Source organism: Odocoileus virginianus, chromosome 7 (assembly GCF_023699985.2).
Source record: "Odocoileus virginianus isolate 20LAN1187 ecotype Illinois chromosome 7, Ovbor_1.2, whole genome shotgun sequence".
In the NCBI taxonomy this organism is placed as follows: Eukaryota; Metazoa; Chordata; class Mammalia; order Artiodactyla; family Cervidae; genus Odocoileus; species Odocoileus virginianus.
Genome location: NC_069680.1, coordinates 15,194,333 through 15,217,527, shown reverse-complemented (window position 1 = coordinate 15,217,527; position 23,195 = coordinate 15,194,333). Strand labels below are relative to the sequence as shown.

At 44.4% G+C, this 23,195-nt stretch overlaps 1 protein-coding gene across 4 annotated transcripts in view; it reads right to left on the bottom strand.

Moving 5' to 3' along the window:
• Positions 1–20,973, bottom strand: part of ACSL5 (acyl-CoA synthetase long chain family member 5) — a 50,565-nt gene extending 29,592 nt beyond the window's left edge. The window contains exons 1-2 of one of the 4 annotated variants that reach the window (XM_070470161.1): positions 20,794–20,973; positions 78–262 (exon numbers count right to left, since the gene is read on the bottom strand). In XM_070470161.1, the coding sequence (XP_070326262.1) occupies positions 78–233 (156 nt within the window). In that variant the 5' untranslated portion in view covers positions 234–262; positions 20,794–20,973. Of the gene's footprint in view, positions 1–77; positions 263–2,233; positions 2,306–18,191; positions 18,412–20,793 lie in introns of those variants that run through there. The other 3 variants (XM_070470162.1, XM_070470163.1, XM_070470164.1) reach the window with 3 other exon arrangements.
• Between the last annotated feature and the right edge of the window lie 2,222 nt (positions 20,974–23,195).

Genomic DNA, 23,195 nt, shown 5'->3' with positions numbered 1-23,195 from the left:
CCACCTCTCCTAAGGTCTTGAGTTACAGTTTGTGTTCCATGAAGGCTGACAAACTGCAAAGGCAATTGGCATGTTACCTCAATTCCCACCGACTGCTTGTTCAGATCAACATGAGGCAAGGCGGGCTGAGGTCTGTTAACCAACCACAGGAAGATGACAGCTCCGAAGGTCAGGATGCAGATCAGTGCCGGGGTTGGAAGTGGGGAAAACAAGAAGTTAAAGATAAAAAGCATCTTTATGAATAGCAGCAGGAAATTCAGGCCTGTAAAAAAAAAAGAGAGGAAAGAAAAAGAGGAAATTGCCATGTTTTTTTTTTTTTTTGCTCCAACAGCTCTCTATGCTTACAGAAGTTTCACACACACACACAGCTTCTAACCCTCCAAAGAGCCATGGTTAACCACTCTAGCAGCTGAATTCCTCCCACTGTTTACCTTCGCAATGTCGGAAATACTAGAATATGTTCTCCACCCTGGCTACTTGATTGTCCTCCCACAAGTGGGTAAGGATCAAAGGAAAGAGGTTAATCATTTCCCAGACAGTTTTGAGAAATGACTACCGTTTTATTTTTTGGTTCACAAAGCCTCGAAGAAGCCCTCTGGATCCAACATAAGCTGGTAGTCAGAGGAGGGGGCTCCAGAGAGCTTTACCACCCAGGCAGACGGAGGGTCACCAAGGACTCTTAGGACTGCATCTCCCTAGTATCAGCCAAACAGAAGATGGAACCTCTGGAGAGGTGACACCACCCATCTTAGAAATCACGTGTTCTCCTGCGAAGGACATTTCCTGCTGGCCCAGATATGCCTTGCTCATTGCTTTCTTTTCTGAGCTATCAGGAGGGTCTCAGAGATCAAAAGCATGAAACTTGCTGGGTCCAAAGTCCTCTTTCTCCAGGGAACCTGGAGGAATCATTTTTATCAGAGACAACTTTAGCTAGGTCTGCAGAAATGTTGCTGGAGAATGGGTCCGACACATGGTAGCCAGCGGGCATTGAAGATTTAAGCCAGGAAGAGATCTCTGGGAACCAAAAGAAACAAAGTCTTCCCTTCACAACTCAACTCTACTTGTAGCTTCCAGCCAACTTTAGCTTCAAACTACTCTAAAAGGAGGCATTAACATTTGGGTAGATCCTAGGACCTTACTCTCACTGACATCATTCTTCCAGGTCTTGCCTCACAACTTTCAGACTTGATTAGGACAATAACAGCAGCAAACATATGAGCACCAACTATATGCAGGCACCAAGCTGGGTTGTTTTCATGGATTATCTAATTTATTTCAACCAATATCACAAAGTCACATTTTACAGATAAGAAAATAGAAACCCTCAGAAGTAAAGTGACTGGTCCAAGGTCATTCATCATTTCCTACTGTTTCCTCCCCATTAAAATCGACAAAACCACAACTCATTTCCTCCTTACAGAATCTAGCCATAGAGTTCAAGGAGGCTGAATTCATCTAGCACCTTATGAGACACAGCAAAGGATGTTCAGATGTTGTATGTGTTTCTCCAGTGGTCATGGATGGATGGGAGAGTTGGACCATAAAGAAGGTTGAACACTGAAGAACTGATGCCCTCAAACTGTGGTACTGGAGAAGACTCTCGAGAGTCTCTTGGACAGCAAGATCAAACCAACCAATCCCAAAGGCAATCAATCCTGAATATTCATTGGAAGGACTGATGTTGAAGCTCCAACTCTTTGGCCACCTGATGTGATGAGCTGACTCACTAGAAAAGACTCTGATGTTAGAAAAGATTGAGGGCAGGAGGAGAAGGGGATGACAGAGGATGAGATGGTTGGATGGCGTCATTGGCTCAATGGACATGAGTTTGAGCAAACTCTGGTATATAGGGAAGAACAGAGAAGCCTGGGGTGCTGCAGTCCATGGGTCGCAGAGTTGGACACAACTGAGCAACTGAACAACAACAAAAGTGTTATGTAATGCCCTACAGAACAATATCTCAAGAGACAAGAGCAAACGTTCCTACTGAAAATCAAGAGAGTGAATAAAGTCCAACAAAGAGCTTTATCAGATCAAACTCACAGTCACCATTCGAGCTTTGAGGCAGCTGCCACTAGCAGGCATCTGGAAATTTCTCCATTAAGAAAAACAGTTAAGCCAACTCTCATAAAGGCTTTTATAAAGCCTAGAAATTTTGTATGGGACTAGGAACAGTCACAAGAAACCCTGAGTCACTTTTTGTCATTTTTTTCTGCCTCTAATTGGTTATTGCCTGAATTTGGAGTAGTCCCTTGCCATTGTATGGAGGAAAATTGAACTTCCAGAGCCTGAGATGCCTGTCCCAACTCTGGCTTCTTCCACGTTGTGTTTAGGTGGGGGGGAAAAAAAGGCTTAAAAATAAAAGTCAGATCCCACAGGTGGTAGGTTACCTAACAACAGGGGCTGTTGTCACAATCTGCCAGGATTCTGAGAGCTGGGGTTTCTGGAATCTGGCTTTACCAGGCTTTATCAGGCTTGTATGATGAAGTGGCTTTACCAGGCTTGTATGATGAAGAGGCAGTCCAGGAGGCAAAACGTATTCAAGAGTCAGCCATGCGGGACGCTGTCTCTTCAAAGGCTGGCCACCCAAGCCAGTGTGAGAAGGGGGACCGCCCCGGGGAAAGTTGCAAAATGCGCAGAAAGGTAGCAGTGCCGCAGTGAGGAGAAACCTGCTTTGTGCTCACCCACCTCTGCCCACTGGCAATCTCTCCCCGCCTCAGCCTGGATTCTGCCACCAGTCTGGTGTTATCTTAGGATCTGGGCTTCTGCCCTCTGCCCTCATCCCACCCTCAAATAAGAGATTTTTACCTGTACCCCCTTCTTGGCCTCAAGAACAAATTGTTGCCCTTTGGACATTTGCTCTCTTCTTACGCAAGGCAGACTTACCTCTTAATGGGAGACTTAATGGGAGACTTTGTAAACAAAATTTTCATAAGAGGATTAAAGGTGAAATGTGCCACAGTGGGATGGGGAAGACAGGGGTGAACTTTCTGGCAGATAACATGAAGGGAGGAGAGAGACAGCCCTTGGCCAGTCTAACGGTGGCACTCTCTGTCCAGCCTGGCTGATTCTTACCTTGTAGTAATGTGAGACCAGGGTCACTGGAAGGTCAGATTGCTTTTCTCTAGAAAACCTGGAACACTGGATCTTTATGAAAGCTCAATTTTAACTTCTGGTTTAATGAATAAAGGTCTGGCATGGGATAAATGATAACGTATCTGGGGATTTCCCTGGTGGTCCCGTGGTTAAGAATCCCTCTTCCAATGTAGGGGATGTGGGTTTGATCCCTGGTGGGGGAACTAAGATCCCACATGCCGCAGGGCAACTACTGAGCCTGAGTGCTCTGAAGCCCATGTGCCAGAACTAGAGAAGCCCCTCTGATGCAGCTAAGACCCAACACAGCCAAATTAAATAAATGAACAAATATTTTTTTTAAAAAGGGGGGTTTGGGGGGAGAATGGACACATGTATATGTATGGGGGGGGGGAAATACATACATTGGGTTTAATCTGGATCATGATCTACCAATTCTTGAGCCCTCATTTTACCTGTCCTGTTGACCATAAATGGGATGAGCTTGACCCCTTCACTACCTTGCCTACACTGGCAAGGGGCTTTGTTTGCAGTAAACAGTGAAGGATGAGTCTATTTCACCAGCTGAAATAGCTTACTCACTTTGTTTGCTATTGCCGATCAGGTATCCACACAGGCTATACACAGAATTTCAGTTCCTTTCTCCCTGGCTTCCATATTTTTTTTAAATGGAGGTAAAATTCACATAATGTAGAATAAACCAGTTTTAAAATAGACAATTTAGTAGCATTCAATACACTCACAGGGTTGTGCAACCACCATCTCTAGTTATTTTCAGAACAATTTCATCACTGCAAACAACGGAAACTACGCACCCATGAAACGGTCACTCTTGCTCTCTCTTCCCCCCACCCTTGGCAACCACCAGTTTACTTTCTGTTTCCATGTATTGGGTTGGCCAAGAAGTTCCTTTGGGTTTTCCAGTAAGGTGTTATGGAAAAACCCAAACAAACTTTTTGGCCAACTCAGTATTTACCCATTTTGAATATTTCATGTAAGTGAAATCAGATAATATGTGACCCTTTGTGTCTAACCTCTTTCACTTAATATTTTTAAGGTTTATCCATGTTTATGATTTAGCATGTATTAGTATTATATTTCACTCCTTCTTATGGCTGGATAAAATTCCAGTGTATGGATAGACCACATTTTGCTGCCCCATTCATCAGCTGATAGATATTTGGGTTATTTCCACCATTTGGATATGGTGAATAGTGCTATGATGTGTATATAAATCATGTTTGAATATCTATTTTCAATTCTTTGGGGGTAAATACGTAGTAGCGGAATTGCTGGTTCACATGGTAATTTTATGTTTACTTTTTGAAGAATCACCAAACTGTTTTCCATAGTAGCTGTATCATTTTTATATTTCAACCAGCAATGTAAAGGATTCCAACTTTTTACATCCTTACCAACTTTTGCTATTCTATCTCTTTTTAATAATAGCCATTGTAATGGGTGTGAAATGGCATCTCACTTTCGTTTTGATTTGCAATTCCCTTATGACTAATGATGTTGAGCAACTTTTCATCTGTTTTTTTTTTTTTTGCCATTTGCATTTCTTCTATGAAGAAATGTCTATTTCAGCCATTTGCCTATTTTTAAATTGAGCTATTTGCCCTTTAGTTGTTGAGTTGCAAGCTTTCTTTATATATTACAGATACTAGATCCTTTTCAGATATATAATTTTCAAATATTTTCTCCCAATGTATAGGTTGTCATTTCGTTACATTAATAGTCTCCTCTTTGATGTACAACACAGACACATTTTGAAACTGAGGATGCTGGCACTAGAGAGAATTTGCAACCATATCATGTAACTCTCTCACTGCTTAAATGGGAGAAACTGAAGAGCTGAAAGAAGGCAAGACCTTCAGGTTATACCAGTACTGGACTGGTTACCATTCTAAACTTTAGAATCTATTAACATTTCCAGAGGTGCTCAAATAACAAGGGGGAAAGCCACCCTCTCTCCGGTCGTGTGTCCAGTGTCACTTGAATTACAATTCTGGACCTGTCGCTCCACAGAAACCCCTGCAAGCATTTCCTCTTCCCTAATGTCACTCCCAGTTGGGAAAGAACGGAGTGGGGAGCAGTGCCACAGCATTAAAAAAAGAGGAAGGAGAGCTGTGTCATGCTGTAGCTAGGAGTTCCTGTTTGAGGTTATCTGCAGATGGTCAAACAAGCCACAGGCTTCCCCCAAGTGGAAAGCTTCCTCTGCTTTTTGATGTGGTAACACTGACACGCCTCAGCCCCATCCCCTCTGATGCCCATCTGTCCTCGGCCCTTCCCCTGATTCTCTCCAGGGCCCTCCTTTCCTCCGTGGTTTGGATGGCCAGAGCCAACATTACTCATCTGGCTCCTGACATACTGACTTTTCAAGCTAACTGAAGGACACCTTCTGCCTTCATACCTGCTTGCAAGCTCCCAGGACCAGCCTTGCTACCTAAGTTGTGACCACCTCATATTTACCTTTGGGTTTTGCTCCTTTGAAGATTTGGGGCAGCATGTCTTAAGTCTTGTTTTCTTTGGATAAAGTCCCTAAATGACCCTTTCTACTCTAAATTCGTGTTTTTGGTCAACGATGTTTATTGCTATGAGTCTCTCAGATTATCCCTATAATCCACAGATATTTCTCTTCTCATTATTCCTTCCATTTAAAAGATTTTATTTTTCTTCCATGTATTCTGCTCTTGAAGCATAAGTCTACTCCAATCCTAGGGTCTCTGCCTTTGCTCTTCTTTTTAGCCTGAAACGCTATCCCGCAGATTTGAAATGGTCGTGTATTGCTTCTAGGTAGGATCTCAACTCCAAGTCATTTCCTCAGAGACTCTCTAGGATCACCCTATTGGACCTCAGAGGCTATCATATACCTTGCTTTCTCTTCTTCATGTTACTGTCAGCTATCTTAAACAGTCCTGGTCCATTGCCCCTATTAAAGTGATGCTTTCATTGGAATGGGGACTTTTGTTCACTGCAGTGCTGCCAATCATGATGCCAAGCACCATGCTTAGCACAGAGGAAATTTTCAATGAGTGGTTACTGAATAAATGATCAGTTTTCTAGTTCAGAATTATCTGTTCTACATACTCTCAGTTGACTCATTTTCCCCTTAATAAAACTCCCCCACCCACAAGCTCTCCAATCTTAGATCATCAAAAATCACTCTGGACAATCTTAAGACATGCACTTCCAATCAATATTTTGACAAGGCATTTGTTCTGGGATAACAGATGGTGAAAGGATGTATTTCTAACACATCAAAAGCCAGTCAGGGTCAGTCTATTCCTCCAGGTTTAGAGGCAGCTACAGGATGGATCTTATCAGATGAAGTCATGTACAGTGTTCAGTGGGCAAAAAATCCAGCCTAGAAATATGTAATTCTGTTACTCTGGATTTCTGGAATTCAAAGGACAATAAGATGAATTATCTTTGCTTTTAAACTTGAAGAACTAGTTATTTTTCTATGCAATAATGAGATATATATTGCAATTATAAGCTTCTTTTAAAAAAAAGTTGCCTTCTAGAAAGTGACCCACTCATTTGGGTTTAACTAGTTTTTGTGCTCTCCTGCATGTATGGGCTCACTCAGTGGTGATAGGAAGCTCATTAAAAGAGAGTCCAAAGTCCCCAAGTTCTTATACCCAATTAATCAACATTCTTCCATCCTGAATTACTTACTGTCTCCCTAGAGACTATGTTACAAGTCTTCACAACTCATAATGACTCCAGATGGGCCTGTGTGTTATTTAGGAGGCTGTATATGAAAGTTCTGCTTTCTTGGTTGGGCTTTAAGTTCTAACCCAGACTTCATGATTATTTCCCTTAAATTTCTGCCACCTCCAGTTTAGGAGGGCTTCATTTCATTCCTCAAGGGCTTTTCTGCTGGCTCAGCAGTGAGGAATCCCTCTGCTAATGCAGATGTGGGTTCGATCCCTGGGTCGGGAAGATCCCCTGGAGAAGGAAATGGCAACCCACTCCAGTATTCTTGCCTGGGAAAATCTCATGGACAGAAGAGCCTAGTGGGATATAGTCCATAGGGTTGCAAAAGAGTCAGACACGATTTAGCGACTAAACAACATTTCACTCCTTAACTGAATAGTTAATATGTATAGACAAATTTCAAAATAATGGCAAAGATCAATAGGACATTACAAACCAATAGCCTAATGAGTACACTTGGGAGGAACTGATAAACTTTTCCTTAATATGCATTGAGTGTGAATCACATAAGTGTTCTATTGAAAGATCCTTCACCCAGTTTCGTCAAGAACTAAGGAATTTTCATGTTTCCTTATACCTTTACTCTTCTGTAGCAAATAGAGTTTTCTTCTACTAAAAAATAAAAGATAATATGATTTGAGACAACAAACCTGTTTCGCAAATCTAGCCAGAGGAAAAGCTGATAATGAGGACATAGCACAGGGAACTATACTCAGTATCTAAAAATAACTTATAATGAAAGAGAATGTAAAAAAGAATATATATATTTATATACATATGAATAACTGAGTCACTTTGCTGTACACCTGAAACTAACACAACGTTGTAAATGAACTATATTTCAATAATAATTTTAAATAATAATAATTTTTATTTTTTATTTTATTTTATTTTTTTAAATAATAATAATTTTTAAAGGCAGATACAGAAAAGCATTGGTTCTTAAAGAGGGTAAACCTCAACTATCCATGCCATTATTATTTTTATTTTTTTTACAAAAACCAATATTTCTTGCTCATCCTTCATCCAGGATCCAGGTACCTATGCTATTTTAAATCATTCAAAAATCAAAAGGACCAATATTCAGTTATATCCAAGATGAAATTTGTTGTCACATTTCCCAATTTTAAAAAAAGTAACTGAGAGGGGAATCCTAAATTTCCTCTAAAGAAATAAGAGGCAATTAGATACCATGACATATGTCAATAAGGTGTCATCTCATCGCAGTCACTCTTATCCAACTCTTTGGACTACAGACCGCCAGGTTCCTCTGTCCATGGGATTTTTCAGGCAAGATACTGGAGTAGATTGCTATTTCCTCCTCTAAAGGATCTTCCCAACCCAGGGATCAAACTCATGTCTCCTGCATCTCCTGCATTGCAGGCAGATTTGTTACCTGCTGAGCCATCAGGGAAAACTTCAGTAAGGTGGCCAGTTATCAAATCATAGCCAGAAAATCAACAGCTTTCCTATATTTTGAAAATAATGGAAAAGGTGCCATTCTCAATAGTGTATATAAGAATAAATGTGTAAAACCTATATTTACAAAGTGACACCTTGAAAAAAATGGGAAGATATACTTGAAAGAGTCAAGGGATCCTATCTTACTAAATATATCTATACATTTAATGCAACCCTAATAAAGACCAACAAGATTTTCTTGGGAAACTAATAAGTTAAAACTCACACAGAAGAATAAAACTTACAAAAAATTGAAAATTTTTGAAAAATAACAGGAATTGGGTGGGTAGCAGTGAAGTAAACGTTACCAAATTTGCTTACTATGGAAATTTTCTCTTGGTTATCAATACAAGTCTCTGTAACGAGATAATCCTGAAATACCCTCAGTGGATGCTATTATCATATACTAAATTGCAGTCCAAATTAAGATAGATTTTTTTTCACTTTCAATCAATGTGTTGAAACAACTGACTAGCCATTCAAACAGAATACCTAAAGCTGATTTCTCTCTTACCCCTAAAACAAAAATACACTGGAAGGACTTCCCTGGTAGTACAGTGGATAAGAATCTGCCTGTAAATGCAGGGGACATGGGTTCGATCCCTGGCTTTTTCCCCATGCGTTTTCCACATGCTGCAGAACAACTAAGCCCATGTGCTACAACTACTGAGCCCGAGGGTGGCAACTACAGAGTTTATCTGTTGCAGATCCCAGCCTGTGATCTGGAACGAGAGAAGCCACTGCAGTGAGAAGCTTGCGTGCCTCAACGAAAGAGTAGCCCTCGGTCTCTGCAACTAGAGAAAGCATGTGAGCAGCAACAAACACCCAGCGCAACCAGAAATAAGTTAATTATTTTAGAAAATACATTGAAGATGGACCAAAGACGAGATATAAAACATTGAAAGCTGTGAGAGTACTGGGGGATAAAAAAATGTGAGAGAATTGTTTTTTATAATCCTGACATGGAGAAGACTCAAGACAGACACAAAACCGAGAAGCTGTGCAAGGAAAATGTTGGCTTATGCAAAGCTTTAAAAGATACTTGCCCTGCAGAAAAGATATCAAAGATAAAGTCAAAGATAAATTGGGAATAGTATCAAATATTCCAGCTAGGCAAAGATCTCATTTCCTCAGTAGAAATGCTTAGAAGTCAGTGAAAAACAGCACATAACCCAGTAAAACCAAGGGCAAAAGGGAATGACCAGAAAGTTCACAGCAAAACAAACAGGTTACTTAAAACCGGGAAAGACATTCAACTTCACTTACAGTTTTTTAAAATGCAAATCTAAATGAAATCCCAGATTAGTAATGATGAAGCAGTATTAAATGCAGGATCAATCATCGAGATGTAAATTTGGGGCAGTCTCCTTAGGGATGTGTCTATTGTCTGAAACCACAATTTAAACTAAGTGCCTTTTGACCTAAGAACACGACTAGTAATTTATCTTGTAGAAAGACCTAAGTTCAATAAAGCGCATCACTTTAAGTGGCTGTTTGAGTTAAGGGTTAGGAATGTGGATTCTGAGTCAGGTTGCACCCAATCTTTGTGGTCAGCTTTGTGACCTAGGGTAAATAACGTCTGTGTATTTTTGTGTCTATAAAATGGCAATACTAATATCTCCCTCATAAGGCTATCCTCATGATTAAAGAAGTTAATGTACCTGTATGGTGCCTAGAACAATGCCTGACCCACAGGCTCAGGTATTAGCTATTATGTTCATCATCATTAAATTTATAGGATTGCTGATAATGTCAGACATCAGAAAAGTCTTCCTTGATAGGAGAATAACCAGATAAATTATACCACTTACATACAACAGAATTATTGGCAGGTATTAAAGAGAATTCTGAAGGAGGAAACGGCAACCCACTCCAGTATTCTTTTTGGGAAAATCCCATGGACAGAGGAGCCTGGTGGGCTCACGAAGAGTTGGACACAACTGAGCAACTGAGCACATTAAGCACATAAAGCAGATCTGTATATATTGATAAGGAAAGAACTATGTGAAATATCAGGCTTCCCAGGGGGCACTAGTGGTAAAAAAAACTCCTGCCTGCCAATGCAGGAGACAAAAGAGACACGGGTTCTAACCCTGGGTCGGGAAGATCTCCTGGAGGAGGGCATGGCAATCCACTCCAGTATTCTTGCCTGGAGAATTCCGTGGATAGAGTACCTGGTGGGTTATAGACCATAGGGTCACTAAGAGTTGGTCACAACTGAAGCGACTTCACACACACACACACACACACACACACACACACACACACACACACATGAAATATCACCAAGTACTGCAAAGAGCCGACTCATGGGAAAAGACCCTGATGCTGGGAAAGACTAAAGGCAGGAGAAGAGGACAACAGAGGACAAGATGGTTGATGGCATCACTGACTCAATGGACATGAGCTTGGGCAAGCTCCAGGAGATAGTGAAGGACAGGGAAGCCTGGTGTGCTGCAGTCCATGGAGTCACAAAGAGTTGGATATGAGTGAGCAACTAAATAACAACAACAACAAAGGGAAAAACTGCTTGGGCAATGTAGTGTATGCTTTTGTGTTCCTGAAAGAATAATCCTCATAGGAAAAGACAGACTGAAGAGGAGTTTTTATGAATGGATTTTCTAGAAAATCTGAGTATTCAGTCATTCAGCCCAAGATACTTAAGGGTTTGTCTATATATCACTGACTTCCTTGGTGGCTCAGATATCATTAGCATCATTCCAGGTGCTGGGGAGATAGTTTTTATTGCACAGCATTCTATAATCTAATTCTTGTTCAGGTTTGCTGTTGAGCTCCCCAGTAAAATACAACCCCAGTAGGTCATGGAAACTGCTCACTGTTATACGGCAGCCTGGATGGCAGGAGAGTCTGGGGGGAAATGGGTGCATGCATATGTATGGCAGAGTCCCTTTGCTGTTCATCTGAAAACTATCACAACACTGCTAATTGGCTATACCCCAATACCAAATAAAAAGTTAAAATAAAACTAGAGTAGGGAAAGAGGAATGAGGGGACAGCAGTGGGCTGAGTTTTAATTAGGGAGGTTAGAGTAGGTCTCACTGGGAACATAGCACTTGAGGCGATATATCATTTAATCTGTATCGGTCACACCTTAAAAGCAAAACAAAAACTTAAAGTGAACAACTCTGTATTATCCCACCTCCAACTCAGGCAGCTGACTTAGAAATTTCCACCACGTTGGCTGGAGACCTTTCATGTGACTACGCCTGAGAATATAGCCTCAGCCTCATTTCTAGAATGAAGCCTCCCTCACCACTAAAGCCACGTTTCATCAGCAGCCTGTTGCCCACGCTCCTTTCACCCGCCAGTCTGGACAGCAGCTCCGAGAGTAACCAGATCAATGCCCTTAGCAGATAAGAAACCAAAGGTGAAGTTTGAGTCACGGGGCCAAAGGGTACATGAAATTGCATCTTTCATCATTCTCATCAGTTGCTGAAAACAGAGGCTGGCGTAACATCCTGACTACAAGACTACAGATAACTTCCCAGCCACTCACCAGCGCCCAGGTGCCCAGGCCACTGCCTGGCTCTAGCCTCTAGCCTTCTCCACCACACAGGGCTGGGTTTCCAAACCTCAGGGGCTCTTCTCACCTGGGGACCTGACACCCAGGGCACTCTAAAATACACACTGCCTGGGATGTCCCCAGGCAGACGGGCAAGGGCCTCTTTCTCCCTTCCACAGGATTATTCACGTGGGGCCAAGCAGGAAGACACCATTACCAAATGGGGTCCCTGTTAAAACCCCAAGGATAGTGAAGAAGTCATTTCCAGCCATGGAAAGATTCTAATTAAAATAATTAAAACAGGACAGATATACCAGTCTCCCAGACCTTGCTGTTCCTAGCCCAGTTCCCGGGCCATACCCAACAGTTCCAGTTTGTCGGGCAGCTGGCAGAGAGAAGGGGAGGGCTGGCCTTGGGACAGGTCCCATGGCCCACTAACTGTAAACAAATCCTTAGGGTTGCGATGTATACACACTGGAGATGTCTCTGCTGCCAAATGGCACAAGAAAAGCTATGGTATTGGAGTTGAATCTGCTCAGTCCTTGGGTTTGGGTCTTGCATGTTTCCTGGGGCTCAGGAGGCAATTTGGACTGCAAGCACCCCTAGGTGGAGACTGTCTTAGCCCAGAGCGCCAGAGAGTCATCCTCCCCTTTCACTCACCATTATCACATGTTTAGAGAAGGGCAGGGTTGAGGGGGGTGGTCTGGGGAAGGAAAGAGTTTGCAAAATTCAACTCTGCAATGAGCATGACGTGCGCCTACGCCCAGTGGGGCAGGGAGTGCAGGTAGGGATGGGGGCAGAGTCGTCTAGCCCTCTTCAGAAATGCCACATCTGGGACTTCCTGCCATAGAAAGGGCAACACTCAACAGCCTGACCTGAGTGAGGTCAAGCTTCATTCATCCTGCAAGTATTCAAATAAACAAGTACTTACTGTTTGCCAGGCAGTAGGTTCAGCAATGGGGAAAGTACATTCAGAGTTCCTGTCCATCAGGGGATAAAGCCACTTCCCCAGGCGGGAAACAACTGTGCTGTGAAATGTACCCCAGCTCTGGGAGCATCTGCTGGGCTGGACAAAGTGTGTGTGTGGCAAGAGATACATTTATCCTCTGTGCTTTAAATTTACATATCATTTCTTTTGAATAAGGCAAGCTAAGATCTTGTTTGTATACACTGGTGTGTGTGTATTCAGCATTGCGCCATGTGCAGAGGGCCAAACACTTAGAAGACCCAGCTCCTGCCCTCTGGGGATTTAAGGGTCCATCAAACACTAAAAGCACTTATAGAAGGATGCAGTGTGGAAGATGAGCTAATGAATTTGAAGGAGAAGCCAGTGTAGACTGAAGACGGTGGAGGTACCTCCAAAGAGCACTAGCTCCTCAAGGATGTGTAGTCCTTGATCCCCTGGCTTTATTGCCAATAGCCTTTTGTCCAGGGTCAATCAAGGATGAGCACCCCACAAAGGAAGCCCATGGCTGCTAAGACCCCAACTATGAACCCAACCAGGGTCACTGTCGCCAAACCATCTTTCTCCACTGTTGTCTGTGTCTCTCCATCCACTCTTCCATGGCAAAAGTGGTCACCACATTAGGCAGGATAAACCTCCGGGAAGAGAGGAAGAGGAATACCCAGATGTTGGGTAAGAGGTGGGGCATGGTTGGAGACACAAGAGCAGGACAAGCATGAGGGGAAATGGTGGATGAAGGGAAATGGTGAAGAGGCACTTCTGATGGGGGTAGAGGATCTGCCTTTAGTTAAGAGGGAAAAAGAAAAGACTTCCAAATGACTGAATAAGACGGTGGAGCCTGGTATAGACACTGCAGCACAGTGTTCAGTTCCCGAACACCAGAGAGCCTTGGGGTGCCAACCTTGGCCAGCTGGGTTGGGTAGAATTTACCAGGAAAGCCCTCAGTAAGTCAAATGCCAAAATCATCTCACCTCAGTCCACAGGGATAGTATAGAATAGTTGCTGAGCCATTCATAACCTGGTGACAGGCGGTGACAAATTCCACTGGATCTCAGATAAACTCAGTCAGCTTTGATCTACAACTGCACTTCCAACAAGTCACAGTCCAGCAGCCCAACCCCAAGGAAAGCCTTGCTTCATTAAACATTTCCAAAGGCCTTCCAAGCTTATTGCTGACCAAGTGAATTATGAGAGCATGGAAGTCAGCAGAGCCAGTACCATCCACTGGAGTTGATAAGAGCCTGTACATAGATAGGCTTGACAAAGTGCTAGGACTAAGTCACTGCAGGCCAGGATAAAGACAGGCTGATGCAAGAGGTTGGGAAAGAGGCCTCTTTGCAGAATTAGTCTTCACACTATTGGTTGGGCCAAAGGTCAGGGCTCACCAGACTCAATGCGCAAGTGGCCTCAGGCCACACCACAGGGAGGGAACACAACTTCACCCAGCAGCAGATAATTGGATTAAAAACGTACCAAGTCTGTCCTTGCCCACCAGAACAAGACCCAGTTTTCCCCACAGCCAGTCCCTCCCATCAAGAAGCTTGCACAAGCCTCTTATTCTCATCCATCAGAGGGCAGACAGAAAGAAAGTCACAATCACAGAAAAACTAACCAAACTGATCACATGGACCACAGCCTGGCCTAACTCAATGAAATTATGAGCCAAGCCATGTAGGGTCACCCAAGACAGACGGGTCATGGTGGAGAGTTCTGACAAAACATGGTCTGCTGGTGAATGGAATGGCAAACCACTTCAGCATTCTTGCCTTGAGAACCCCACGAACAGTATGAAAAGGCAATGTGCAAACAACAAGCTTTATTCCCCAAAGTCTCAGCTCCAGCGGTAAACTTTTAAGGCCCTATCCTTTCCAGGTACCTGAGTATCAGCACTACCATCTACCAGATAGGTGGCCCTGTTTGATTTCTCCTAGTTTGACAGTTACTTAATGTCACTGAGCATCAGTTTCCCTCCATGCACTCCAGAAGGGGCAGGTTAATATCCTTGCTTTGGATGAACCTTCCAGTACACTGTCTGGCACATGGGAAGCCCTCAGTGAAGATAGGCTTCCTTTTTCCCTCTTCCACTTACCTTGACTTCCAACTCCTTGTCAGTATCAGATGTTCTATTTTGAGATGTCCCCAAAGTGAAAAGTTGGTTGTGGACTTTGTACTGTAACTGCCCTTCGACTTATATGCAAATGTCTTACCATCTCCTCATTTGCATTCAAACAGAGGATTTCTAATTGGAGACCATGTGGTCTCCCTCAACCTTGTGAAACTCCTGCATCCTCCCACAGCCACCTCAACCTCTTAGAGTAGAATGACCCATGGACAGACCCAGAGATCTACGACCAATTCCCCAACAGAGGGTGGGTACCATGGCCTGGCAACAGCAGTCCAAGGGCTGCCTAAACTTCTGAGCTCCAAAGTTCTTATTTATCTTAATGACATGAATTAAGAGCCTGGGAAATACCAGGCTCTGTGCCAGGGGAGGAATGAGAAGTGCATTTCTGATCTCAGGATGCACAGTTATACGGGGGAAGAAATAGACCAGGATATGTTTACAGCAGGGTGCAGCGAGAGTAAAAGCGATGGCTGATCTCAAGGCTGCTGGAGACACGTCACCCTGGCAGGATGTGTCCAGACATGGGTCATCTGAGGTCACATATCAGATGGGAGTCAGTTCATCTGCTGGCCAGGCATATGAGACAGACATAAACAGAAATCACATTCCTGGTTTCTGAAAAATCTCCAAATCCTGGTTTAGGAATTCACCTGCCAAGAAGTGGGAGTTTTTTTTGTTTTTTTTTTTTTGGCTGGGTGGGGGCGGGGGGCGCGGGAGGGAGGGAGGTGGCTCAGAGGTTAAAGCATCTGCCTGCAATGTGGGAGACCCAGCTTTGATCCCTAGGTTGGGAAGATCCCCTGGAGAAGGAAATGGCAACCCACTCCAGTATTCTTCCCTGGAGAATCCCATGGACGGAGGAGCCTGGTAGGCTACAGTCCACGGGGTCGCAAAGAGTCGGATACGACTGAGCAACTTCACTTTCACAATCATGTAACTTCATAAAATGAACCACTTAAAGGTAAAAATTCAGTGGGCACTTAGTACATTCATAATGTTGTACAACCACCTCTATTTACATTCAAAACACTTTCGTCATCCCCAAAGGAAATCCTCTCCCCATTAAGCAGTTACTCTTCTTTCCTCCCCATCCCTGGCAACCACAGATCGATCTGCTTTCAATTTCCATGGAGGTGAAGTGGGAGGATTTGCAAAAAAGAAATTTCTCCTAGTTTGTTATTCTTAGGTCCATGCACTAAACTAGACTCGTCAGAAATGGAGACAGAGTTTGCCCTCAGAACTAAATGAGCCAGATTCCACTCCAGTCTTTTCATACTGTATCCAGTTTGTTTCCCAGTCTTGGTTTCCCCATCTACAAAAAACCATACCTACCTATCATAGGACTGTTTTTGAAGATCAAGAGATGAAAGCCCCATAAAACAATAAACACAGCACTGCCCCCACAGTAAATAGTCAATGAATGATAGCTGTATTATTTGCATTCTAGAAAAATATCAACCTAAAAAGTCTCTCATAGATATATGAAGTCAATATCTACCTATCTACCTACCTACCTACCACCTAGGTCACCATACATAAGAATCTTTTTACAAATGAAACTATCTAGGAAATGCAAAGTAAGGCTAACTCTACACAGAGGTGGATGGAACATGTCTTTTAGCATCACACGGACTGTAGCTTCAATTCCAGTTGACAACTGGCTTCACCTCTCTGAGCCTACTCTCTTCACCACCTATCTCCTAATATTGTCTTAGTTAATGTCAGAGTACCCATGATGATCTGGCGCTTAACTGGCTTCCTATTCCCTCTCCTGCTTCGTTTCCACATACTTTCTCCTTCCCTAACCTCCAGCCTACTTCTCGTATCTGGAGCCCCCATTACATGTTTAGCATTTAGGCATTCAATGATACACTGATATTATTTTAGGCGTCATTGCCCCCAGAGAGTTAGAATATGACTTGGAGAAAAGGTTATTTTAGGTCAGGACCTCAACAAATACACTTGGCTGAAGCATCCTGTTTGGTCTGGATAATGTTTAGAAAAAACAAAAACCAAAAACAATGTTACATTGAGTGAGTGAAGTTGCTCAGTAATGTTTGACTCTTTGCCACCCCATGGAGTGTAGCCTACTAGGCTCCTCCATCCATGGGATTTTACAGGCAAGAATACTGGAGTGGGTGGCCATTTCCTTCTCCAGGAGATCTTCCTGACCTAGGGATTGAATTGGACTATGTTTATCTGGGATGTGCCTGCCTTGCATTCTGTCAGACTTCCCCCACACGACCTGCATCTTATTTCGTATCATCTACTTTACTTAGCAGTATTGCCTGTCTGTTCTATAATTATTTGTGACTCTTGTTTTATTTCTAGTTTTGTTCCTTTTTTTGTGCCAACTGCATAAGTGATATTTACAAGATATTATACATCTCTTCCAAGACACGTCAGTGTTCAACCTCAGATATTTATCAACTGGAGGGAACAACCATGAAGTAATTCCCATGCTGTAATATAGAGGGCAGTATCACCAAACCAATAAGTCCTTTTTAAAAGTTTTTAACTGAATCAATCTTTTATTTTTAAATTAAATTAAATTTAGCTTAATTCTATTACTTTTGAAGACTACAAATTACCTATAAATCAGAGTTTAGATTCAATCCTGCTTTTCAAATCACCAAAAAGACGGATACCCACAGAAGGCAGTAAGCCCCAATCATGGAATCCCTTCCCAACACTCACCCCTTGAAGGCCAACTTGTGGCCCTACCCCTTAAAACAGACCCAGCTTCATCCAGAAAGCATTCATTCCATCCATCATACATCTAGCAGATCTTCCCCTTGGAAGGACTCAAAATCCATCAGGAAAATCGAGGGCACCCTCCAGCCCAGATCCCTAGGTCGGGAAGATCCCTTGGAGAAGGAAATGACAACCACTCCAGCATTCTTACCTGGGAAGTTCCAGGGACTGAGGGACCTGGCATGCTATGGGGTCACAAAGAGTCAAACATGACTCAGTAGTGCCCTTCTCCCCTCCCAGTAAAGCCCAGACGAGCTATAGGCAGAGCCTCAGGCCCTCAAAAAGGGGTCTGGGGTGTGGTTCCCTTTCCCAAGAGAGGCAGGAGAAAAGAAAACCAATTCCTGCTCCACATTCCTTCTCCCCCTTGACCTTCCTGATGAAGAGGGTTTAAAAAGTCCTTCAGAGACCGCAGAGAAAGCAAGTGCCAACACGTGCTTGGAACAGGAAGTTCTGAGCTCTCCAGAGCTGGGGGTCAGGATGCCCCCCCAGGCTTCTGCCCCCACACCCACAAGACCCCTTGCTAAATACACCTCCAGCTGCCCCCTTACCCTGTGAAGGGACCACATCTCTTGGTGCTCCCAGGGAATGGAGCCTCCTGGTTCTGAGTCCCGTGAGTCCTCACCCCTCACCCCAGCTCCTCCAGGGTCAGGGGGGCTTCAGAGCATCCCTGCAGGCTGAGGATCTCTGGTTCCAAGCCGTCAGCCCCGAGTCTGAGCTGCCCTGAGCCAGGAGTCAGGCTACCGCGGGCTTCTAACGTGCTCGGGGACCTCACTTCCTGGTTTTTCTTTCACAACAGAAAGTGGAAGTGTTCTGATCAGAAGGAGAAAAGCCGCCAAAGCTCCCCTGGCTGGGTTTCAGAGCCTTTACTGGCAGTCCATGAGGGCTGATAAAGCAGCCAGCCTGCACTCACAGAACTCACGCTCTGTCTGCCTGACGAGGGAGAACCAGACGGAGATGATGGAGGTGCCCCTCGCAGACCACCCCTTGTCAGAAAGGTGAGACCGCTGCTGGATTCCCGGGACAATGTGGTCCAACCACAGGGCACCTCGGCCCTCACATCCTTCCCAGGACCGTGGGGAAACCTGGAGGCCAGCTCTGCTGGCCAGCCATGCACACTGTCGCCTCTCCCCAGTCCCCGCTTGCCTGCCTCAGATCCTGGAGCTGTGCGGAAAAAGCCAGCAAGACGAGCATGTCAGGAACCTCAGGGACAGCCACGGAGAGTTTATTTGTTTCCTCTGACACATCCTCTTCAGAACTCCAATGTTTAATTAAAAATGTCTGCTGCTGGCACCCTCACCTCCCAGATGAAATCTGAGAAATTGTAAAATCAGGAATCCACAAGCACATATGCCACATTAGCTGTCAGACTGATCCTGCATCTCGCAGGAGCCTCTGAAAAACTTCACTGTGCACTCGTGAGACAGCGACAGTGAAAAGGCAAACTACTTCTTGATATTATTATAAAAGGGGCTTCCCTGGTGGCTCACTGGTAAAGAATCTGCCTGCAATGCAGGAGACACAGGTTGGATTCCTAGGTTGGGAAGATCCCCTGGAGGAGGAAATGGCAACTCATTCTAGTATTCTTGCCTGGGAAATCCCAAGGACAGAGGATACTGGTGGGCTATAGTCCATGGGGTTGAAAAAGAGTTGGACATAATTTAGTGACTAAACAATAACAATTATTATAAAAATTGCTTTGAATGTGAAGACACCTTGAAAGGGTCTTGAGGACAGGGCATCAGGACCCATAGTAGTCTCATCGGATTCATCTATGGCTGTGGCCTCAGAAGGGCATGGGAGTTTCTATTCTCAGATTTGAAGGCAGAAAAAATGAATTCTCCTACCTCTTCCCAACCCCACCTCTCCCCACCACCTGAGACACCCCAGAATTAAGCAGCACTTTCCCTAGCCTCAGTCCCTTTAAGAAGGCGCAATGTAAATCCAACAAGAGCTCAGGTCTTCACTAGAGATGTATTAGGATTCCTTCTCTACACAGAGGAGTTCCTCAAAGCCTCCAACGATAAAAACCAGAGTAAGCTATATCTCAGTCTCAGGGAACATAAGAGCTGATCCCTTGACCCCTCGGGATCCCACTTTAGACATGGAAGAAGGCTGAAGTAGGTTAGGATGAGGGTGCCCCTCCTCCGCCCGCCTTTCCATCTTTGGGTTCATCTCTTGGCTGGAGGAACATTTGTCTTTGCTAAGTTTCCGAGCTCATTTCCCCAGGGGCAGCTCCCTCCAGTGAAGAGCAGAGGATGGCAGAGTGGGTGTTGAGTCTCAGCCATTCTCATGCTGCTGGGCTTTTCCCTGGGTGCTATCTTCTTTTACCAACCAGATGAAGAGCTTAGGGCCAGGAGAAGATGGTTTCCTCCAGGATCAAACGCTGTCAAGTTTGGAAGAGTCAGGGTGGTTCTAAAGCTCTAGCACCTGGAGGTGCATCCTTGTTCAATCCTACACACACCAGGGACACTGCTGAATTTTGAGGGAATGATGGACAGTCTTCACAGCACTCAAGAATTCTGCATCAGTTAGCGTACCGATTGGGACTCAGATTCTTGCCCCATCGCCTCAGCTATGGAGCCCAGGCTGTGCTCTTTAAGAGCCCAGAGGCACATTATTTACCTGTGATAATGGGAATAATACCCCTTACCTTACAGGAGGTAATGAGCCAGTGTATATCACACATCTAGTACAGACCCTAGCATTGGATAGCAAGTCTGCTAAGGGTTTCCTTCCCTGCTCACTTCCGAATGGGAAGGGCAGCAGCTGTCAGATGGCATTTCCAATCATACAGACATTTCAGAATGGAAGATGAAGGAGACTCACATCTTGGCTTTGGCTATAACCCTTAAGGCTTTTAAGTCTGTTTTATTTGCACTTAGTGAAATCAACCACTCTCTCTTCCAAGTCCATCTCCTGCTAGCAGTTTAGATTCCTTCCGCGTCTCCACCCACCTTTTGCAGCTGATTTTTTTTTTGCCTCCCTTGCAGGTCAGCTAATATCACTACGCAAACAAATGCTATTTCATGTTGTAAAGAGCCTTAGGCTGAGAATAGGCACATGCCCAACCTTCTTCTCCCCTGTCACCCCCATCTCTACTATCCCATATCATATAAGCTATAGAGCGGGTAGCATTATTGCAGTTTTTACCTTGTAAGAGTCTGCTCACTTCCGGGTTCCAGGAAATGTGCCCCTCACAGCTGTCTGTGCCGGTTCAGCACCACATTCAGGAGCCTCTGCCTTTTCCTTAGTGCTGGAGTCGGGACCACACCTGAAGCCAATGTGTATCGTATTGAGAGTAGCTAACCAGCTATCCTGGAACCTTTGAACCTATTGCAATAGATGTTCAAAGGTAGATGTTACCTATTTAAACACTTGCACAGTAACCCCTGGCAGTGAGAAGTGTAGGATTTGGCAAAAGGTTAAAGCAGGAGATTGTTATGCAATGGGCTTTAGAGGAAGAAAAAAAAGGAGAGAGAGAGAATGAAAGAGAGAGAGAGAGAGTCCTCAGCTCAGAAAGCTAACTTTTAACAAGCAAAACCTTTTATAAAGCCCATACCTTGGGGAAGGGGAGGAGGTAAACCAAGTTTTGCACCTTCATTTTTGGGCAGAATCCCTGAGATTGTGATAGGAAAAGGAAAGTCTAAGTAACAAGAGGGCAAAAGTGCTCCTTGATTTTAGGGGGAGAGAAAATTGAGACACCACTCTAATTGGCTCCAGTTATAATGTTAAGATTTGGATAAACAGAGGTCTGTCTTTTAGAGATAAGCCTTCTTCTGGAATGGGCTGGGGACCCCTCTAGAATTACAAGTCACTCTAGAATCTAGACAGAGGGACAGGCATAGCTGGGTAGGATTTAGAACCCAGAATGATGGGTATAGCCTGCACCACCCACAGCTGAGCGAGCACTGAAGAAGCAGGGTTGCTAAGGCATCACAGTTCAGCCTATCCTCCTCTCTATTTCCATTTTAAAGTCACTAGTTACCAGTCTCCAGTCCAAAATCTTTGAGACTGCAAGGCATCATCACTAAGCAAAAATGCTGGATGGGCACGCAAGCAACTCTGGAGAGTGATTTCTATTTTATAGGTGAGGCCGATGAGGCCTTTTCAGGTGAAAAAAATCACCCACCATCATGCAGTTGGTTAGCAGTCATGGCCAGACCTGACCCAGAGCCACAGACCACCACCACAGAGCCTTTGCATGGTGCAGCTTGGTTGCTAAATGTTCGTTTCACCACTAGCAGACCTCAAATACTTGAACGCTTTCTGAGTATCAGGCCTGCAGAAATTCGGGGAAATGCTGCATTAGGTTTCTTCTCACTGAATTTAGTTAGGTGACCAATATCTAAATCAGAAGCCAGCAGCACTTCCTGCTGACTCAGCCTGGAGGAGTCGTCAAGTCCTCATTAACAGTAAGAGGTCTTAGATGGCCAGAATCTCATCCAGGCTGTCGGCACATTAACTCCACAGACTCACTTCTTGCCCCGCAGCCCTAAGCCTGCCCTAGGACCAGAAACAAAAAGTCTTCTAAGAGGTAGCTTAGAGAAAGATACAGTTCAATGGGAGCTGGGGTGATGGGGGTGATGTCAACTTGTGTTAATTAGCAACCGACTGAACACCTCCTGACATCACACTTGCTGGAAAGCATGATGCTCTGAGTGGTTCTCATACTCCAGGGAGCCATACAGTTCCCTGGAGAGCTTGTTATGTTGATGGCTGGGCCCATGCTGGCATTTCTGACTCAGTGGGTCAGGGCCTGGGTCAGGGCCCTAGAATCTGCATCACTAACAATTCCAGGTGATGTGGAGGCTGCTGGTTTGGGGACACACCTGGACCACCACTGCTCTGAGCAGCCACCCCATCTCCCATGGTCTCAACTACTGGACTGTTAAAAAGTCTCAACTACTGGACTGCATAGGGTCATTTTGGCTCTGGTGACCCTATAATTGGGAGGACAACTTGATGCAGAGTGGAACTCATGACGTGCCCTAGAAGAGAGGTGACACCCAAGACCAGAGAGGAGCCAAGACCAGGAGGGTCCTTTGACACCAGCAGGAAGTATTGCCTCTCACTCTTCTTTATGTAAATCAGTGCTGGCATCCCAGCTGGATGACCCATGTGGGTATGAGTATGATCTAACAACCATAACTTTATTCTCCAGGGCACCTGAGACCTGGAAAGGTGAAGCAGCCAGCTAGGGTGAGTCATCAGTTTAGAAGGAGAGGGGAGTCCCGAACCCAGGCTTCCACTGCCTAGCAGGCCACACTGTTTCCAGATCGACTATGGTTTCCTACAGCCTCTATCTTCAAAAACCCACGTGTTCGATAATGCTTTGCAACATCCTCCATGTCTCCCTTCATATAGCCATTTGCATTGAGAAATCAATAAAAACCAAGCCCCTTGCTGGTCCAGGCATCCCATTGCCTCTAAAAAGTGCAAATCTTCATTGTTTTATGTCTTTCATGGGTTAGTTGTCTGAGGTAAGGCATCTGACCCAATAGCTGTATTTCTGACACACTCTGGCTGCTCTGCTCAGTGGGAGGGGAGTGGTG